At 39.2% G+C, this 21,335-nt stretch overlaps 1 protein-coding gene across 1 annotated transcript; it reads right to left on the reverse strand.

The window, feature by feature from the left end:
- Nucleotides 1-1,640: 1,640 nt before the first annotated feature.
- LOC118411190 (sulfotransferase family cytosolic 1B member 1-like) lies at nt 1,641-20,050 on the reverse strand. Its single transcript, XM_035813269.1, has 6 exons — nt 19,900-20,050; nt 18,821-19,050; nt 17,382-17,499; nt 15,561-15,658; nt 4,274-4,472; nt 1,641-3,340 (listed from the first exon to the last, which is right to left on the reverse strand). Exons 1-6 carry the CDS (start codon nt 20,048-20,050, stop codon nt 3,228-3,230), a joined length of 909 nt encoding a protein of 302 aa, XP_035669162.1. The 3' UTR covers nt 1,641-3,227.
- Between the last annotated feature and the right edge of the window lie 1,285 nt (nt 20,051-21,335).

Raw genomic sequence — 21,335 nt, forward strand, 5'->3', positions numbered from 1 at the left:
CCACCTTCATCAGCTAAATATAGTGGTGAGAAGCAGAACTCCAGTTAAAAGCTGTGACGAAGGTATCTGAGAGACATCGAGCAATGTAAGTACCTGCTGGTTGTGTAATAAGAATTCACCTTCATCCTATATTCTACCAACCTGATGAAACTACTTTAGGACAATAAGAAAAGCCCATAGGGTATACATGATTGTGTGTTAATGGCGAAAAAAGAAAATTTACAAATGATTTCATAAACTATATATTACCAGCATGTTCGATCTCTATGACGTCAGCCTTGCCATTTCCGGTGGCCTTGGTCTGCATCGCACGGGACGATGGGTAAGGTAGCCGCGCCAGGTAATGTAGAAGAGTACGGATCCGGTGATACAGCATGGTAAGGAACTAAAGCAGCTGAACAACATATGTGGTAGGGTAACGTTAACATTGAATAATAGATAAAACTTTCTTCTGTCACAGAGTTAGGTTTCAGTAAATGTTAGTTTGGTAGTAAAAGTTGCCGAGTGCCTCAAAATTCCCCCCACTGGTCAGAATAGTGTTAGTGCTAAACGTGGTCCTTCTACTGTTTTGCATAAATTATGATAATAAACTGAAATAATAAACACCTTAACATGTCAACACATTCCATGGACACACATTTGTCAAACAAAATATGGAAAAAAAAATAGACAATCTACCAAACACTAGAAGCGACAGCAGCTTGGGCGGGTTGGTGTCTGTACTATCCCAAAAGCGCTTTTAGGATAGAAGCACTCCTGGGATAGGCCTGCATCCTAAATGTGCTTCTTCTAAGACCCTGTTCACATGAAAAAATTGCAAGTGAGTTAAACAAGGAATCCGATTGAAATTTTCTATCGGATTAAAAAAAATGTGTTCACATGAGTTTTATACAATCGGATTAAACTCAAACTTGCGACCGCGACCACACAATCGGATTAAACTCTTTACCGCGGCACGCGTCGTGTTTCCAACGACCACCGCGGGCACGCGTAGTTTTTCCAAAATGTTGCCAGACTACCTCATAATTTTGAAGGATGTAGCGACATCGATATTGATTATAACTTGAGAAATCGGCCGGCTTTAGTCACATTTTGACGCGTCGATGGTCCGTAACACACACTGACGAATGTGGCGGCCTCTGGGTCATACGGGGTCATTGGGATAGTCTATTAGACTGGGAGTGGAAATGTTACGCGCGGTGTGATTATACTCTACATTTAACTATATAAAATGTATCTGTTGCAGAAGTTGCATAAATAAGGCAAACTGCTACCAAAACATTTGACTTCATCACGTATTTATCTGAAATAAAAGTCTGTGTTTCGTTTAAAAAAACTGCTCGCCCATGCTTGCATGCAGTGAAGTGACCCAAGCTCGAAATTTCTGTTTAGACACGCTTCCGACTGTTTTTCTCGTAGAATATTTGCTTTTTTAGTGGTGTTGGGACATTGGCTCCAACAACAGGAGAGAAACTAAACCATACATGTTATTTTCATGGGCAATATTGCCAAAACTAACCAGTTGGTCTTCTGCCACACTGCCGATTTTTTTAAAGAACCGGTGCACATGTTCCGGCGAATCTTGCGGCGTCCGGTTGTTAACCATAGCGGTAAGATGATTTTGCAAGCAAACTTGCCCATAAACTTCTTTTCTAATCCGTGTATCATACTTTTTTTGCCATGTTGTAGGTATGGTTGTATATCTAATGTCCACTGTACCCGTATGTATGACGTAAAAACCATGAAACAAGCCCGAATCCAATCCAAGTACTCTAAACCATCCGGGATATCCCAGACGCGCTTCTTTGTCGCCGTCAATCATGATTGACAAGACCGCAAGCGGTGATTTTTTACGCCAAGGTTTCCATATTTGGTCCGACCTCGCGATCGCGAAACGCCGCGAGAGTCTACTTGCGAGAGTATAAAAAGTTCGACAAAACTTCTCTTGCGCTGAATGCTGGTTGATGTTGTCCAAATTCCACCACCCCAAGTAAGATCATTTTTTGTTGTCGTTGTTGTTGTTGTGTATGTATATTTCCTGGGAACAATTTGTGTATGATGCTCATGAGTACCTCTAGCAGAAGTCGGAATGGAGCTTGGAAATTTGATATTCATGTTTTTACTTTTTAGTTTTAGTAAATATTATAGGGGAGGGGGGCGGAGGCAATCTTAAACACTACACTACATCCATCTACAAGTTTTGCTTTTGTTTTCAAGTGCCGATAAGTAAAGCAGAGGCTGCTGCCCTGCTATACTACCTGGACAGGGATAAACAAAGGCCCCGCGGCACCGACTTGAGGCATGACACTGTCAGCCCAGGAACATAACAATGTTTCATTTGGCCTCAAGGAGTCAAGTGTGGAGTCCAACGCCAGACCCTGAACTTCCAGCGCAAGGCCAGGAGAAAAAATATTGGCCCAGTCATCTATCCAAGACATCTTGTTTCTGAAATAAGAGCATAGAGGAACTAAATGAGATAAATATATCTGCAACAGTCATTTTAGTTAGTGATAAAATTTCTCAAAGCCCTGTCGTACTGTATGGTAACTTTTATTTCTATTTCATGGCTTAATGGATAAATCTATTTATTAGGCAAAGAAAAGCTAACAAATCTTATGATAAAAGTTATAATATAATATTTTTTGCAAGTTAATGCACAGAGGTAATTGCACACAGCTGAATACAATATGAATACAGTGTACACAGATAATGGGATATTTATCAAACTTTATTCCGTCCAGATTAAACACTATTTTGTCCTTTTATTCCCACTATATGATTTTTATCGATCTAATTGTGCATGGAAGACACAGAAAGCACTTCTCAATAGTGCATTGCATCCAAACTCGAGCACTTCGTAAAGGCAAAGATCACTGCTGACAGCACTAGTACTAATAAAGAAAGTTTTGGACTAAGCTATGCTGCGTTCACACATAAATAAAATGGGTCCACACGGTTGATGATAGCTTCTATGGAACACTGACATTATAAAAAAAAAGAATCGTTAAGTGATACCTTTTATAATGTTGATACTTTTAAGGCATATTGCTGTATTGAGTTGAACAACAGCTCATGGAACCAAATCGGACTGTTTTATTACGGATTGCCTTCAAAATTGAGATATAAACTTGATTTTTTTTTATCTGCCAGGAATATAAGAACAATAAAACTATCATAATCTTGAAACAGAAATTCTGCCAACTACATGTTTATCCAATCTGTAAAATCTATTCTTCGTCTTCAAAAGTGAGATCTGTTCCCGCCATTTTCTCACTGTGAAAAGCCTCGAATGTCTCCAGCTGCTGCGGAGAGAACCAGTTCCTCCAGTCACCAACCTGTCCTGTGGGGAGAGATACACACGGAAAGGTGGGTTTGCAGTCACGTGACTATGACGTCATTTGACGTCCGCCATGTTGGTTGGTTAAGGATGTAAGTTGTTTTTTTTCCAGTCACTAACCTGCCCTGTGGAGACAGACACACAAAAAATGGTGGGTTTGCAGTCACGTGACCATGACGCCATTTGACGTCGGCCTTGTTGTTTGGTTAATGATGCCAAGAATATTCTTGACATCATTTAGATGTCATCATAAAGAATATCGGCTGTATATACAGGATAATATAAAGATAAGCAAATTCAAGATAGTCTCTTCCATGAAGATTACAGGCCATACCAACTCACCCCAAACCGTAGCCCGATATCTAAAGCTACCAAAACGTAATTAAACTTTTATTATGTTTAATGTTTATTGTTGTTTATTGAAATTTTCAGACTCCTGGGTAGCCCGATTCAGTTTTGACAAACTGATTTTCATCATTCCAGGTACACATACAAATAAATAAAAATAAAACATATTACAGAGAAAATAAAGAGGTGAACACGTATAACGGAACATATGATTATAAGTGCAAGTAACACATTGAAGGCAGACGAATCAAAATGCGGTAGAAACATTATGACATTTTAACTTTCAATACAGTTAATTGAACTTATATGACAATATCATATTAGGGATGAAGATGCTTCGACATTACTAATTTGTTTATAATAATCGATATGCAAATTACATTTTCTACCTTTTTTTACTTCATTTGTGATATGTTGTTGCTCGTACTATGCATTTCTTTGGTTTGTGGTATGACAATTTTAGCTTTGGTGTATTTAAGTTGATTTGAATCATTGTTGTATATTTATATACACAGGGCTCATTGACCCCTTAGTGGTGATATGTTTGGCACTAGATAAAGAATAGAAACAAAGATAAAAAGTGTCTACCTTTCCGCATGAACTCAATACCATGTTCATTCCCACGCTTAAACACCTTCTCTTTTAAGACGGGGTCGCGGGACAGGTTTGTTGCCTGGTTATCCTTCATTGCAGCAAAAGTACAGTTGGCCGTCACCTCGTCTATCTGTTCTACTGACAAACTTCGTCCCAGGAACTCTGCAATCTTCACCACATGGCCGCGGAGGTCCTACGGATATGATTTGTGTCAAATAAATATATAATATTGATGTAAGAATTGACGCCAGTTGTCTAGTGTAGTCAATGTCTTTAAATTTGTCAGTTTGCAAAGTTAAACCATACTAAACGCTCCCTCCTTCATTTTAATAATTTCGTTCATAAACTAGAAAGGCCGACATTTGCTTAAGAGCAAATACAGCATATTTCAGCCATACCCCTTCCCACGCAACATTGGACTGTTCCAAATCACCCCTGCGCAAAAATGGAACATCCTCTTAACAGTACATTATTCCCCAAAGTGGACTGGTATTGTGACTTGATTCCAGGTAAAGATAGAGCTTGCTTCTATTTTTCAGAAAATGACAATAATCACACCTTCCATTTAGAAAATTTTCATCATGACTTAAAATTGTTGAATGACTTAATGTAATGTCATTAACAATTTTCAGTACGATAACTAGGTGTAAGTTTAAAAAAAGTATAAGCTCCTTGTGATGTGGGTACATTAATTTTATTATTGCAGTGAACTTTTTTTATTCAAGTAGGGCATACGATTTAATAATTATCAAGCAGGTGCAGGTACTGTAGGAGCGTTTGTTTTCTTCAAGCTGTAAAACTGTTAAACTGTTTTATTTTGTATGCAATCAGCCATCGAGCCTATTCTTATTTTAGTTTAACAACTCAGTCCTGCCAGACCCGGAAGATACGATTGAACCTTGTTCGAGGATTTATTTTCGTCTGTCTGGTCAGTCTGTTCATACCCTGGCGCTGAGAGTGTTTTATTGGGCTGAAACTCTGGCAGTTTAAAGTTACTTACAATTTAAATGTTCAAAGTTTATGTCAAACAACAACAGCACTAGGAACACATACATTTGCTCTGGAGAAAATACAGGTGGTCAGGTGGTCACTATAGAGAAAAATGCTGATCTATTGACTAGGAGCCATACGTTACACATGATTTCAGTACACTGATCATTAATCATATAAACATTGCACAGGTAAGCCAATTGTTTAGATGTACAATTAAGTTCAAATAATTCTGAAGAGAAATATTGATGAGAAAATAATCATTCTCGCCACTGTCTAACTTATAATTACGTATCAAAACTAAACGCAGATTTTCTAACTAACGCACCTTTCGCCGACTTCATCAAAGGACCGCCGGCTATCAATCAAACACGGCTGTTGATTAGACTTAGAGTTTCAAACAGTCATGTGCTGTGTGCCAGTTGACAGCGAACTTCATGCTACGTGATGTTTTACATTGCTTGGACCTTCTTTCCTACAGCGGTGCTTCCACAAAATATTTAGACTGTAACACTGAGTCCCACGTGTTTTATAGAATAGAATTTGACGCAGAACAGCGTTTTTTGCTGGGTATTTTTCTTGAAACATGTCCGTGGGAATATCAGCGAGGCGGCGACGTAGGGATATCAGACCGTCAACAAAAGTCGCACGGCGGCTAACGGCGCAGCGAAGATACTAGCGCTATAAATAAGCGCTTCAAGTAAGGATGGCAACCCGTACAATATTTTTGTATACTGTTGAGCTAAGTAAAGTTTGTTGTTTATAAGGTTTTAGTTGTCTTTGAAGCTTTGACCCGAAATATTTTAAAGTCAAACTGCTGAAGAGAAGTAAGTGACTGCTACGATTATCGTAGATATGGCCCTAAAAAAACTGATAAAAGAAGCCTTCTCAATAGTCTAAAATGCAAGAGCTTCCTGGGGGGCTTCGCCCACCTGGGTTCCCAGCACAGTGGCCCTGCCCCTGGACCCCGCCAGGGACATTCGGCGGCCCCCGGACCCCTGTCCGACGCCTTAAAAAAAATCCTGGCGAGAAGTCTGTACGGCCTGAGTCTTCAAGTTAACGTATTGTGTGGTCCCGCTTATGAATATTAATTAGCCTTCGCTTTCCTCTTCGCTGATTGGCTGAACCATTAATTGAATTAACTCTTCCTGCCGGCTAGACGCAGGTGCAGATGTCGGCTCTGTGGGGTGAACGTCCGAAAGGTCATGGCATGGAGAACGAAAGAAAACCAATTTCCCCTCCTAAAAAAAGTGCTGTAATTAAGCCTTTTACAGTACTTTATGCCAAAAATTTTACTTGGATCATTTTACCAACTATCTTATGCCTATCTATACCAAATGTTACTCATACCAGGGTACAGGGGTGCAAAATATACCGTTATAAGACCGTCAACAACAGTCGCACGGAGCTAACAGCGCAGCGAAAATACCATCGCTAGCGTTTCAACTTCGGATAACAAGTTATAAGTACTGTTGAACTCAGTAACGTTAAAGTTTGTTTTTAGTTGCCTTAATTTGACGGTTTGACCTGAAATAGCGTTACGCTAAACTCATGAATAGAAGTTAAGTGACTGCTGCGATTATCATAGATATGCCCCAAGAACTGATACAATATATCAGCCTTCTGAATAGTCTAAAATGCGAGAGCCTTAGGCGGGCTTCGCTCCCCCTGGCGGGAACACTGCTATATACGGGATCATGAGGCCCCGCTTATGAATATTAATTAGCCTTTGGCCTCCTCTTCGCTGATTGGCTAGGTCTTTGATTCAATTAACTCTCCGGCTGACGCGCACAGGTGTGACTCTGTGCGGGGTCACGGAAGGTCACGTCAGGAGGCCAAAAGAAAACAACTTTCCCCTCAGAAAAGTGCCAAAATTAATCATTTTAAAGTTGTTTATGTCAAAAATTTTACTTGAATCTTGTTACCAAGTAGCTAATGCCTATCTATACCAAATTTCAGGTCATTTAATTGTAATACCAGGGTACAGGAGCCAAAAGTGTCCTTTTTTGGTCAAAAATTGGCCAAAAATCGCAAAAATAAGCATTTTGTTGCACTGTACACCAAAAGTGTTATTTAATTTATATGGAGGGATTATCAAGGCACATCTGTGTCAAATTTCAGCTCATTCGGTTGCAATACCAAGGTACAGGAGCCAAAAGTGTCCTTTTTTGGTCAAAAATTGGTCAAAAAATCGGAAAAATAAGCATTTTGTTGTACTGTACACCAAAAGTGTTATTGAATTTATATGGGGGCATTATCAAGGCACATCTCTGTCAAATTTCAGCTCATTTTGTTGTAATACCAGGGTACAGGGGCCAAAAGTGTCCTTTTTTGGTCAAAAATTGGTCAAAAAATCGCAAAAATAAGCATTTTGTTGTACTGTACACCAAAAGTGTTATTGAATTTATATGGGGGCATTATCAAGGCACATCTCTGTCAAATTTCAGCTCATTTGGTTGTAATACCAGGGTACAGGGGCCAAAAGTGTCCTTTTTTGGTCAAAAATTGGTCAAAAAATCGCAAAAATAAGCATTTTGTTGTACTGTACACCAAAAGTGTTATCGAATTTATATGGGGGCATTATCAAGGCACATCTCTGTCAAATTTCAGCTCATTTGGTTGTAATACCAGGGTACAGGGGCCAAAATATACAGTTTTGGTCTAAAATTGACCAAAAAATCTCAATAAAATCATCTTAGAGTCAGATATGAAAAAACTGAGAAAAAAGCATCAAGGTATTGGCCCATTCTACCCCTGTGCCAAATTTCAGGTCATTCGGTCCAGGAACGGCGGAGATGAATCACTTTGAAGATTTGACAGGAGAAAGAAGAAAGAAAGAAACATTACGAATACAATATATTTCACCATACTATGTATGGCTGAAATATAATAAAAATCGCAGACACTGAATCATACGCTTGTCCTCGACTCATATAATAAGGAACCACAATTGTGATGCTTTACATCATAATTAATCGAAATGATTATTTGCTGTGTGCTATATGTGCGTTGTATACTATATACGCTATTCGATAATTATTATATTTCAGCCATACATAGTATGGTGAAATATATTGTATTCGTAATGTTTCTTTCTTCTTTCTCCTGTCAAATCTTCAAAGTGATTCATCTCCGCCGTTCCTGGACCGAATGACCTGAAATTTGGCACAGGGGTAGAATGGGCCAATACCTTGATGCTTTTTTCTCAGTTTTTTCATATCTGCCTCTAAAATGATTTTATTGAGATTTTTTGGTCAATTTTAGACCAAAACTGTATATTTTGGCCCCTGTACCCTGGTATTACAATCAAATGAGCTGAAATTTGACAGAGATGTGCCTTAATAATGCCCCCATATAAATTCGATAACACTTTTGGTGTACAGTACAACAAAATGCTTATTTTTGCGATTTTTTGACTAATTTTTGACCAAAAAAGGACACTTTTGGCCCCTGTACCCTAGTATTACAACCAAATGAGCTGAAATTTCACAGAGATGTGCCTTGATAATCTCTTCATATAAATTCAATAACACTTTTGGTGTACAGTACAACAAAATGCTTATTTTTGCGATTTTTTGACCAATTTTTGACCAAAAAAGGACACTTTTGGCTCCTGTACCTTGGTATTGCAACCGAATGAGCTGAAATTTGACACAGATGTGCCTTGATAATCCCTTCATATAGGTTCAATAACACTTTTGGTGTACAGTGCAACAAAATGCTTATTTTTGCGATTTTTGGCCAATTTTTGACCAAAAAAGAACACTTTTGGCTCCTGTACCCTGGTATTACAATTAAATGACCTGAAATTTGGTATAGATAGGCATTAGATACTTGGTAACAAGATTCAAGTAAAATTTTTGACATAAACAACTTTAAAATGATTAATTTTGGCACTTTTCTGAGAGGAAATTTGTTTTCTTTTGGCCTCCTGACGTGACCTTCCGTGACCCCGCACAGAGCCACACCTGTGCGCGTCAGCCGGAGAGTTAATTGAATCAAAGACCTAGCCAATCAGCGAAGAGGAGGCCAAAGGCTAATTAATATTCATAAGCGGGGCCTCATGATCCCGTATATAGCAGTGTTCCCGCCAGTGGGAGCGAAGCCCGCCTAAGGCTCTCGCATTTTAGACTATTCAGAAGGCTTTATATTGTATCAGTTCTTAGGGGCATATCTATGATAATCGCAGCAGTCACTTAACTTCTCTTCAGGAGTTTAGCGTAACACTATTTCAGGTCAAACCGTCAAAGGCAACTAAAAACAAACTTTAACGTTACTGAGTTCAACAGTACTTATAACTTGTTATCCGAAGTTGAAACGCTAGCGATGGTATTTTCGCTGCGCTGTTAGCTCCGTGCGACTGTTGTTGACGGTCTTATAACGGTATATTTTGCACCCCTGTACCCTGGTATGAGTAACATTTGGTATAGATAGGCAAAAGATAGTTGGTAAAATGATCCAAGTAAAATTTTTGGCATAAAGTACTGTAAAAGGCTTAATTACAACACTTTTTTTAGGGGAAATTGGTTTTCTTTCGTTCTCCATGCCATGACCTTTCGGACGTTCACCCCACAGAGCCGACATCTGCACCTGCGTCTAGCCGGCAGGAAGAGTTAATTCAATTAATGGTTCAGCCAATCAGCGAAGAGGAAAGCGAAGGCTAATTAATATTCATAAGCGGGACCACACAATACGTTAACTTGAAGACTCAGGCCGTACAGACTTCTCGCCAGGATTTTTTCAAAGCGTCGGACAGGGGTCCGGGGGCCGCCGAATGTCCCTGGCGGGGTCCAGGGGCAGGGCCACTGTGGGGGGGACCCAGGTGGGCGAAGCCCCCCGGATGCTCTTGCATTTTAGACTATTGAGAAGGCTTCTTTTATCAGTTTTTTTAGGGCCATATCTACGATAATCGTAGCAGTCACTTACTTCTCTTCAGCAGTTTGACTTTAGAATATTTCGGGTCAAAGCTTCAAAGACAACTAAAACCTCATAAACAACAAACTTTACTTAGCTCAACAGTATACAAAAATATTGTACGGGTTGCCATCCTTAGTTGAAGCGCTTATTTATAACGCTAGTATCTTCGCTGCGCCGTTAGCCGCCGTGCGACTTTTGTTGACGGTCTGATATCCCTACGTCGCCGCCTCGCTGATATTCCCACGGACATTTTTCAAGAAAAATACCCAGCAAAAACGCTGTTCTGCGTCAAATTCTATTCTATAAAACATGTGGGACTCAGTGTTACAGTCTAAATATTTTGTAGAAGCACCGCTGTAGGAAAGAAGGTCCAAGCAATGTAAAACATCACGTAGCATGAAGTTCGCTGTCAACTGGCACACAGCACATGACTGTTTGAAACTGTAAGTCTAATCAACAGCCGTGTTTGATTGATAGCCGGCGGTCCTTTGATGAAGTCGGAGAAAGGTGCGTTAGTTAGAAAAGTTAGACAGTGGCGAGAATGATTATTTTCTCATCAATATTTCTCTTCAGAATTATTTGAACTTAATTGTACATCTAAACAATTGGCTTACCTGTGCAATGTTTATATGATTAATGATCAGTGTACTGAAATCTTGTGTAACGTATGGCTCATAGTCAATAGATCAGCATTTTCTCTATAGTGACCACCTGTCTATAGTGGCCACATTTCCTAGTGCTGTTGTTGTTTGACATAAACTTTGAACATTTAAATTGTAAGTAACTTTAAACTGCCAGAGTTTCATCCCAATAAAACACTCTCAGCGCCAGGGTATGAACAGACTGACCAGACAGACGAAAATAAATCCTCGAACTAGAAAGGCCGACATTTGCTTAAGAGCAAATACAGCATATTTCAGCCATACCCCTTCCCACGCAACATTGGACTGTTCCAAATCACCCCTGCGCAAAAATGGAACATCCTCTTAACAGTACATTATCCCCCAAAGTGGACTGGTACATTGTATTGTGAATTGATTCCAGGTAAAAACAGAGCTTGCTTCTATTTTTCAGAAAATGACAATAATCACACCTTCCATTCAGAAAATTTTCATCATGACTGAAAATTGTTGAATGACTTCAGTTAATGTCATTAACAATTTTCAGTACGATAACTAGGTGTAAGTTTAAAAAAGTATAAGCTCCTTGTGATGTGGGTACATTTATTATTGCGGTGAACTTTTTTTATTCAAGTAGGGCATACGATTTAATAATTATCAAGCAGGTGCAGGTACTGTAGGAGTGTTTGTTTTCTTCAAGCTGTAAAACTGTTAAACTGTTTTACTTTGTATGCAATCAGCCATCCAGCCTATTCTTATTTTAGTTTAACAACTTCCTGCCAGACCCGGAAGATACGATTGAACCTTGTTCGAGGATATATTTTCGTCTGTCTGGTCAGTCTGTCCATACCCTGGTGCTGAGAGTGTTTTATTGGGCTGAAACTCTGGCAGTTTAAAGTTACTTACAATTTAAATGTTCAAAGTTTATGTCAAACAACAACAGCACTAGGAAATGTGGCCACTATAGACAGGTGGTCACTATAGAGAAAATGCTGATCTATTGACTAGGAGCCATACGTTACACATGATTTCAGTACACTGATCATTAATCATATAAACATTGCACAGGTAAGCCAATTGTTTAGATGTACAATTAAGTTCAAATAATTCTGAAGAGAAATATTGATGAGAAAATAATCATTCTCGCCACTGTCTAACTTATAATTACGTATCAAAACTAAACGCAGATTTTCTAACTAACGCACCTTTCGCCGACTTCATCAAAGGACCGCCGGCTATCAATCAAACACGGCTGTTGATTAGACTTAGAGTTTCAAACAGTCATGTGCTGTGTGCCAGTTGACAGCGAACTTCATGCTACGTGATGTTTTACATTGCTTGGACCTTCTTTCCTACAGCGGTGCTTCTACAAAATATTTAGACTGTAACACTGAGTCCCACATGTTTTATAGAATAGAATTTGACGCAGAACAGCGTTTTTGCTGGGTATTTTTCTTGAAACATGTCCGTGGGAATATCAGCGAGGCGGCGACGTAGGGATTTCAGACCGTCAACAAAAGTCGCACGTACGGCGGCGCAGCGAAGATACTAGCGCTATAAATAAGCTCTTCAACTAAGGATGGCAACCCGTACAATATTTTTGCATACTGTTGAGCTAAGTAAAGTTTGTTGTTTATGAGGTTTATGTTGTCTTTGAAGCTTTGACCCGAAATATTTTAAAGTCAAACTGCTGAAGAGAAGTAAGTAACTGCTACGATTGTCGTAGATATGGCCCTAAAAAGACTGATAAAAGAAGCCTTCTCAATAGTCTAAAATGCAAGAGCTTCGGGGGGGCTTCGCCCACCTGGGTCCCCCCCACAGTGGCCCTGCCCCTGGACCCCGCCAGGGACATTCGGCGGCCCCCGGACCCCTGTCCGACGCTTTGAAAAAATCCTGGCGAGAAGTCTGTACGGCCTGAGTCTTCAAGTTAACGTATTGTGTGGTCCGCTTATGAATATTAATTAGCTTTCCTCTTCGCTGATTGGCTGAACCATTAATTGAATTAACTCTTCCTGCCGGCTAGACGCAGGTGCAGATGTCGGCTCTGTGGGGTGAACGTCCGAAAGGTCATGGCATGGAGAACGAAAGAAAACCAATTTCCCCTAAAAAAAGTGCTGTAATTAAGCCTTTTACAGTACTTTATGCCAAAAATTTTACTTGGATCATTTTACCAACTATCTTATGCCTATCTATACCAAATGTTACTCATACCAGGGTACAGGGGTGCAAAATATACCGTCATAAGACCGTCAACAACAGTCGCACGGAGCTAACAGCGCAGCGAAAATACCATCGCTAGCGTTTCAACTTCGGATAACAAGTTATAAGTACTGTTGAACTCAGTAACGTTAAAGTTTGTTTTTAGTTGCCTTTGACGGTTTGACCTGAAATAGTGTTACGCTAAACTCCTGAAGAGAAGTTAAGTGACTGCTGCGATTATCATAGATATGCCCCTAAGAACTGATACAATATAAACGCCTTCTGAATAGTCTAAAATGCGAGAGCCTTAGGCGGGCTTCGCTCCCCCTGGCGGGAACACTGCTATATACGTATATACGGGATCATGAGGCCCCGCTTATGAATATTAATTAGCCTTTGGCCTCCTTTTCGCTGATTGGTTAGGTCTTTGATTTAATTAACTCTCCGGCTGTCGCGCACAGGTGTGGCTCTGTGCGGGGTCACGGAAGGTCACGTCAGGAGGCCAAAAGAAAACAAATTTCCCCTCAGAAAAATGCCAAAATTAATCATTTTAAAGTTGTTTATGTCAAAAATTTTACTTGAATCTTGTTACCAATTATCTAATGCCTATCTATACCAAATTTCAGGTCATTTAATTGTAATACCAAGGTACAGGAGCCAAAAGTGTCCTTTTTTGGTCAAAAATTGGCCAAAAATCGCAAAAATAAGCATTTTGTTGCACTGTATACCAAAAGTGTTATTGAATTTATATGAAGGGATTATCAAGGCACATCTGTGTCAAATTTCAGCTCATTCGGTTGCAATACCAAGGTGCAGGAGCCAAAAGTGTCCTTTTTTAGTCAAAAATCGGTAAAAAAAATCGCAAAAATAAGCATTTTGTTGTACTGTACACCAAAAGTGTTATTAAATTTATATGAAGGGATTATCAAGGCACATCTCTGTCAAATTTCAGCTCATTTGGTTGTAATACCAGGGTACAGGGGCCAAAAGTGTCCTTTTTTGGTCAAAAATTGGTCAAAAAATCGCAAAAATAAGCATTTTGTTGTACTGTACACCAAAAGTGTTATCGAATTTATATGGGGGCATTATTAAGGCACATCTCTGTCAAATTTCAGCTCATTTGGTTGTAATACTAGGGTACAGGGGCCAAAATATACAGTTTTGGTCTAAAATTGACCAAAAAATCTCAATAAAATCATTTTAGAGGCAGATATTAAAAAACTGAGAAAAAAGCATCAAGGTATTGGCCCATTCTACCCCTGTGCCAAATTTCAGGTCATTCGGTCCAGGAACGGCGGAGATGAATCACTTTGAAGATTTGACAGGAGAAAGAAAGAAAGAAAGAAAGAAAGAAACATTACGAATACAATATATTTCACCATACTATGTATGGCTGAAATATAACAAGGTTCAATCGTATCTTCCGGGTCTGGCAGGAAGTTGTTAAACTAAACTAAGAATAGGCTCGATGGCTGATTGCATACAAAGTAAAACAGTTTAACAGTTTTACAGCTTGAAGAAAACAAACGCTCCCACAGTACCTGCACCTGCTTGATAATTATTAAATCGTATGCCCTACTTGAATAAAAAAAGTTCACTGCAATAATAAATGTACCCACATCACAAGGAGCTTATACTTTTTTAACTTACACCTAGTTATCGTACTGAAAATTGTTAATGACATTACATGAAGTCATTCAACAATTTTCAGTCATGATGAAAATTTTCTGAATGGAAGGTGTGATTATTGTCATTTTCTGAAAAATAGAAGCAAGCTCTGTTTTTACCTGGAATCAATTCACAATACCAGTCCACTTTGGGGGATAATGTACTGTTAATATGATGTTCCATTTTTGCGCAGGGGTGATTTGGAACAGTCCAATGTTGCGTGGGAAGGGGTATGGCTGAAATATGCTGTATTTGCTCTTAAGCAAATGTCGGCCTTTCTAGTTAGTTAAAAAATTTGCTTAATAGTGTTTTTTTTTCAATCAGAATAAGAACACTTTGCTTTTTGGTAACGTCCATGCCTTTCCTGTCCATAACAAAACAACGGGACTCGTTATATTGTTTATTATTTAGTTACCAGATTTTAATACTCTTCTACAGCTAGCAACAGCTTCTTTCCTGCCAAACAATGGAACTCCCTCGGCGGTGGTAACTATTTGCTTTAAACTGTTTACAATCAGTGCAAACTTTCAAAATAAATTATTATTTCTACCATCCATATAGACTACTGAAGTATAGTTGGTGGTCAAATGGCCTTGCATTAAACAAACCCGTTAAAAGAAGCAACAGTCGGTGCCTACCAATTTTGTAAGTGTGAAGTTACGTTTGCTCCTTTCATATATTGTTGCATACTAAATGATCTATACAGTATTAAGTAATTGGTAGTTAAGAACATAACTTATTTGATAATTGGTGTCGATTAAATAACAGAACACATTGCTCTTTTATACAGTACGCACCGCGAAAGTTATAAAAAACAATGTAATTGTCGTATTGATGTTTACAGCAGACAACAAAGCAACAGATCAAAAATAAAACAAGTTTCATACCTTTTTTATATCTTCATATTTGATGAACAGGAGGTTGGCGTCGTCCTTGTGACTCCAGTACTCGGGAATTACGTTCCACCATAAGTTTGCGGGCGGTGCTGTGAGATAAATGTCTGGTATTGGAATAGGTTTTAACTGCATATTAACCCTCAAACACCCGAGTGGGGTCCATTTGGACCCCAGGCGTACATTTTGAAGTGCCATTTGAACATTTTTGATTTGAAGAAAAAATCCTTCCGTGACTTTGTCAGTCAATATGTCTTATACCTTCTCCTAAGGTTTCGGAAAGATTGGTACAATAATGTGGAAATTATAAAGAAAGTTTGTGTTCAGTCCCTCTGGGGTCCAAACGGACCCCAGCAAAAATGTGCAGTTTCTAAAACAAACTTTGGAGGCTAACTCCTAAACCACTTACATTATGACTACCAAACTTTCAGACAATAATAAAAATGTAAACCTAAATCCTCACAAAAATTTCTGTGTCATCAACATGTAATGTGACGACATTATGACGTAATTTGCCTAATCAGGGCGGCCATCTTGGATTTTGACCAATGACGTCATGAAATTAGCATAAATTATAAATTTTAAGTCATGAAAATTACATGGAATTTCATAGAATTTAATTGTTGTCAGAAAACAGGTGTAGTTTACTAAGAAAACCTTGTTTAAATTAAAATTGTCAAATTTTAGCAAAAATATGCCTGTTAGAATATGGTTGCCATGGCAACCCCCCAAAATAATAAACTTACTTTATTGACTAAAAACTTTTGCGAGCAATATTTTGTGATAAATTACCAAGTTTCGTACCTTTAGCTCTAGCCGTTCATGAGTTATGCGACATAAATTGTGGTGAGGGCCTCAAAATTCCCCTATCTGGTCGGAATAGGTTTAATGCAAAACGTGGTCCTTCTGAACTTTTGCATAAATTATGATAATGAGTTGGAATTAGCAACACCTTAACATCTCAAAATCTTCCTCTTACATTGACGAAGCTATGTATATACAATTATCGCCGATAAGAAATGGTACTGTGATTTTATGAACAAAACATTTTGGGGTCCGTTTGGACCCCACTCGGTTATTTTAGTCGCAAAAAAAGGTTGGGTGCTTGAGGGTTAATACTGTAAATGCAGAAATGTTCCCGGTGGATTAACGTTCGCGGTTTTCGCGTTGACCACTTCACCGCGAACTTAAATCCACCGCGAACATTTTTTCTATTATGGTATTAGATTGTAGTCTATGGTGTTACCTTGAAATTAAAACCACCGCGAAAAGTCCCTTTCCCCGCTAACGGTAACGCGAAATAAAATCCCCGCGAACTTAAATGCATGTACAGTAACACTTTCCTCCTCATTAGAATATTTTCTAATGATTAGACATGCAAATTAAGTCAAGACGTTTATAATGCTTGTCTTCATTAATTTCACGGGTAAAAGGGAAAAAATAGACCCATCCCTGCCTGACGTATCTTGCACAAAATGCCTGGGCAGGTTTGAACATAGGCGTTTGGCCAAGGAATTGTAGTCGGATTTTATGAGCGCACCGGGTTGCCATTATCTAAAAACATGTTTGTCAACAACAATTCGATGAAGACACAAGTTGAGGGTCAGTTTGTTTTAGTGTTGCACCACTTTGTACTTTATTTCATCTTTATTCCCATAAAAAAAACAACCATTTCGAAGCCTATTGCCCATGGTCTGAAGGAAACTCCTAGATGTCCGCATCTTATGCCACAGGTCTATCTTTTCCTTCAAGGTACATGTAGTGTACACTGGCTTTATATATATCGAGTTTCTTTAAGGTAATGATCATGACTACCTGAGAGAAATTCGTGAAGTGTCTCTTCCCAGGATAGGGGTTGCAGGTAGTCGTTTATAAAATTCATGTTGTGTACTGATACAACCACGTCTTTCGGGTTCCGGGCGCAATAGACGATCTGGAGCAAGAAAACCAATTTTGAAAATACTTTTAATCAACGCCTGTGTAATGGGTAGAGTGTTCGCCTAAATGTCGGAATGCCGTCGGAATGAAAATTCTTCTTTATTCCTGACATATTCCTGGCAATTCGTAGTATGTTCCAGACATTCGTATTGCATTCCAGCTATTAGTGCCCGTTCTTTTGGCTGGCCCGAAAGTTTTTGACATGTTAAAAACTTTCGAGGTGCATTCGAAGGGGAGAAACATCGAATGGCATTCGAAGTGGATTCTTTTTTTTTTATTGGGTTTTCTAATAAACAAAAACAAAAAAAAGAGTTGGGGGACCATCCAACAAAATGACAGAAAATGTAACAAAAGTGATTTCAATAGAGTCATAACAGTAATAAACTTAGATTCAACAGTAATATAACAGAGAACTCATAAACCATAACAATAATGAACTTAGATTAAAAAAAGAAGTGAATTCTTAGTGTATTTTAACTATTCTAACTGCAGTATGACCGCATTAATATTCTGCGGCATTGCAACATTATTGGAAACATTCTTATCTCATTCGATGGAGAACCGAAACGGCAAGCCACTTCGAATCCTGTCCTAATGTGGCCAAAAGAATATCTGGAATGCAGTAAGAATTTCTCGAATACAGTACAAATTCCCAGGAATAGAAAAGCCCTTTTATTCTGACAGCATTCTGGCTCATTACTTCTCGTGTGAAGGGGATATAAGGTCCATATGCAATTCCTACTCGAAAAGGCCCCGAATGTGGCCCGGATTTTGCAAATACTTCATTCCGGCCGGTTCTGCTTGATTCCTGCTGATTCGGTTTTAGTGTGAAGGCCCTATAATATCAGTAAGCCGTAAGTTCAATGGACGGCCGAGTCATACAAAAAAAAGGATAGCTATTTTTCTTGCTTAGCATTCAGCATTTGTGGAAAAGCACGGTAGCTGTACAGTACACATAAACCACTATCGCGTACCAGTGAACTAGCTTTCTGCTGTAGTTATCGCACAAAGCTGTACACATATATGGCTCAGGGCTATGATGAAGATACACTCTTTGCTGTGGAAAAGACTTTAACTTAACTGTCTCCTCCAATGTGGTGCCATTTAAACTAAAATCATTTTATCAACTGTAGTATGGTGAAATGAAACTTCACAGTACGTTATGTTACTCTCTCCTTCTGCTATTGATTCAGATGTTTCCAAGATGGCCGACTGATGATGTCACAAACCAACATGGCGGCGACCTTGACCAAAGGCTAGGGACAAATATAAAATAAATAAAATAGGATTTTGCTCATAAGTGGTAATGAAGATACCTTTCCTTTCCCTTCTCGTGCTTGTTTAGGCAGCATATTGTAGGGCAGATGGGTCTTCATCAGCCGTGGGGAGGGGCTGTCTTTCAGCTGTGAGATGATAGGGGGCGCATCTGCGTGAAGGTCAGCTCTCTCCAGCCACGGAACCCGCTTTCCCAAGGGGATTTTACTGACCTCGCTGAAATTACTCCCGGCGGTCACGAGTGATATGATCTGTTGTGTCCAAGTCGTTCCTGTTGTGTTCAGTTCCAAGCAGACGTTAGCAAGAGGTTATTTACCAGGCAAAAAGGGAGACTGCATGCCCTATAGAAAAAACCTGGGCTGGCTATCAGGCGTCACTTTTAGTTCCTGTGTACGCTCCCCCGCCCCTGCAAAAAATTTGTCAGCCAATCAGAGAATATGCCTTTTAGTTTTCAAAAGGGGTCTCACATATATGAGGGTAATCTCATTAATATTGATAAGCAGGGCGGTCAGGAACTAAGGGTGACGGTTGAAAGAGCAGGGTACATCCAGACAGGCGGTTTCGCTGTTGGATGTCCCTGCGTAGGAGGATGCGAATCATATGATCAGACTAAACAAATGATCATACCAAAAGAAATTTGAAAATTTCTTGTTGATAAGCTTATAAATACGAAGTACTTTGATGTTTTAAAACTCATTGAAAGCCTCACTCATGGTGGACATGATGTAATGAATTTCGTAAGAGGGCGCAACTACATTGGCATGTTTTAGACGCCTAACGTAGTAGCCAGCCCTAATAGCCTGCCCGAGGTTTTCTGCAAACCTACTTCGCAGTCGAACCTCTCAAATTTAGCAGTAGAACGTAATATGTGTATTCTACACGGTGAGAAGTAAACACACTAAAATTACATCAGTTACATCATACATATGTACTTTACAAACTACAGAGCTAATAGAAAAGACAAGACTATTTAACCGTTCTATCAAGTGATGTGTTCCAGTGGTAAGCCATATGGTAGAGGAAGAGCTTCCTTTCAGAATTGGTCCTAGGTTTTGACAGTTTGATGCAGATTGTTGTTGTTGATAGTGTTTGGTACCGACTGTTACTTCACCTTATTTACCTGACTTATTGAAGGCTGAGACGAAAACGTCGTCCTCTCGAACTTCAAACGATTCCACCAGCTCCAAACCTTGCGAACTCACCGGAGGACTGGGAAACCGGGCACCCCGGAAGTAAAATAATGTCGCCGATGGTGCTTTCTGGACAGCCATATTGAACTTACAATTGCAAGTGCCAGTGTACCTGGCTCAGACTGTTCTGAAGTACGAAGGGCGCTTGAAAGTGACACGTAAGGTCATCGACCACTGTGCCGTTGACCTCCTGTTCCATACGCGAACCTAACTACCTACCTAACAAGTCCATTGATTCAAGGTCATTCGGGGGGAGGAGTGGTAAAACTTTACCTTTGTCGATATGCGTACATGCAACTATTCTATTAAATAATTGTTGATTTAAAAAAAAATGCAATATTTCATAGAGTGTCACTGTCGTTGCACTATGGCCACCACATACCTAAATACCCTTTATGACCCCATGTTAACTTGGGGGTTGGGTGTGTGAGTACATGGCAAAGTCTGGTTGTGATTGTTCCATTATAACGTTACATCTCATCACATCCTAAATTGAGCAAATGTGTAAACAAATCACAGTGACTGTTGACAACATTCATAAAGTAAACTTTGGAAAATGATCAATAAGTTTCTTTTTTTATTCTCCTGTCGATTTGACAGATGATGAGGCAGACAGGCATTTTGCCTGTTTGTCTGACTTGCACATGACTTTTTTAGGTGAAAGAGGGGTGTGCAATTCCTTCTCCACCCTCTCGTCTACTGGAGCACTAAGTGTCTTTCCACAGGGGACAAGATCGGTGACACGGTAGCCGGGTTCGAACTCGTTCGATAAATAAAAAAAAAATATCCCATGCTAATATTTCTCCGCTTTCAGGTCGGTATATTGTTTTGTACTGATGCTTTAGTAATAGCAGATAGAGCGTTTTACATTTTGCATTTTATAGACGCTGTTAACTGTGCTTTTCTTAATATTTACTTGATACGCATTTTGTATGTTGTGGGGAGACAACTCTTAGAATTTGGCAATTCATTGTGACACGTCTATTTTGTAATGGAGAAATAAAAATAAAAATAAAGTGTATAAGTTAACATATACATCCCAATGTATCCACTCTTTACAAACTTGATTATTTTTGACAATGAAGCAATCTAAATAACGCTTCGTGATGAATCATATTATGCTAATGATTTTGTAACAGGTATTTCGTGGGCAAAGGGATACATGTATAAATATATATATAAATATAAACCATCAACACAGGAGCAATAAACCATCATAATCATAAGACGAACTTCTCTTTACTAAATAGTATTCAATGCGTAAAATGTGTTCATTGCCTTCAAAAAGGAGATCTATGCCTGTATCTTTCTCCCAGGAACACAATTGCCAGAACCACAAAACTAAACTTTTACCGACAAGATGATT

Source organism: Branchiostoma floridae, chromosome 3, assembly GCF_000003815.2.
Source record: "Branchiostoma floridae strain S238N-H82 chromosome 3, Bfl_VNyyK, whole genome shotgun sequence".
Lineage (NCBI taxonomy): Eukaryota > Metazoa > Chordata > Leptocardii > Amphioxiformes > Branchiostomatidae > Branchiostoma > Branchiostoma floridae.

Coding starts and splice junctions, on each gene's coding strand:
- LOC118411190 (XM_035813269.1), bottom strand. CDS start 20,050: ATGGCTGTCCAGAAAGCACCATCGGCGACATTATTTTACTTCCGGGGT. Junction 4,473..15,560: donor AATATGAAGATATAAAAAAG/GTATGAAACTTG, acceptor TCATATCCGTAG/GACCTCCGCGGCCATGTGGT. Junction 3,341..4,273: donor TATTGAGTTCATGCGGAAAG/GTAGACACTTTT, acceptor CTCTCCCCACAG/GACAGGTTGGTGACTGGAGG.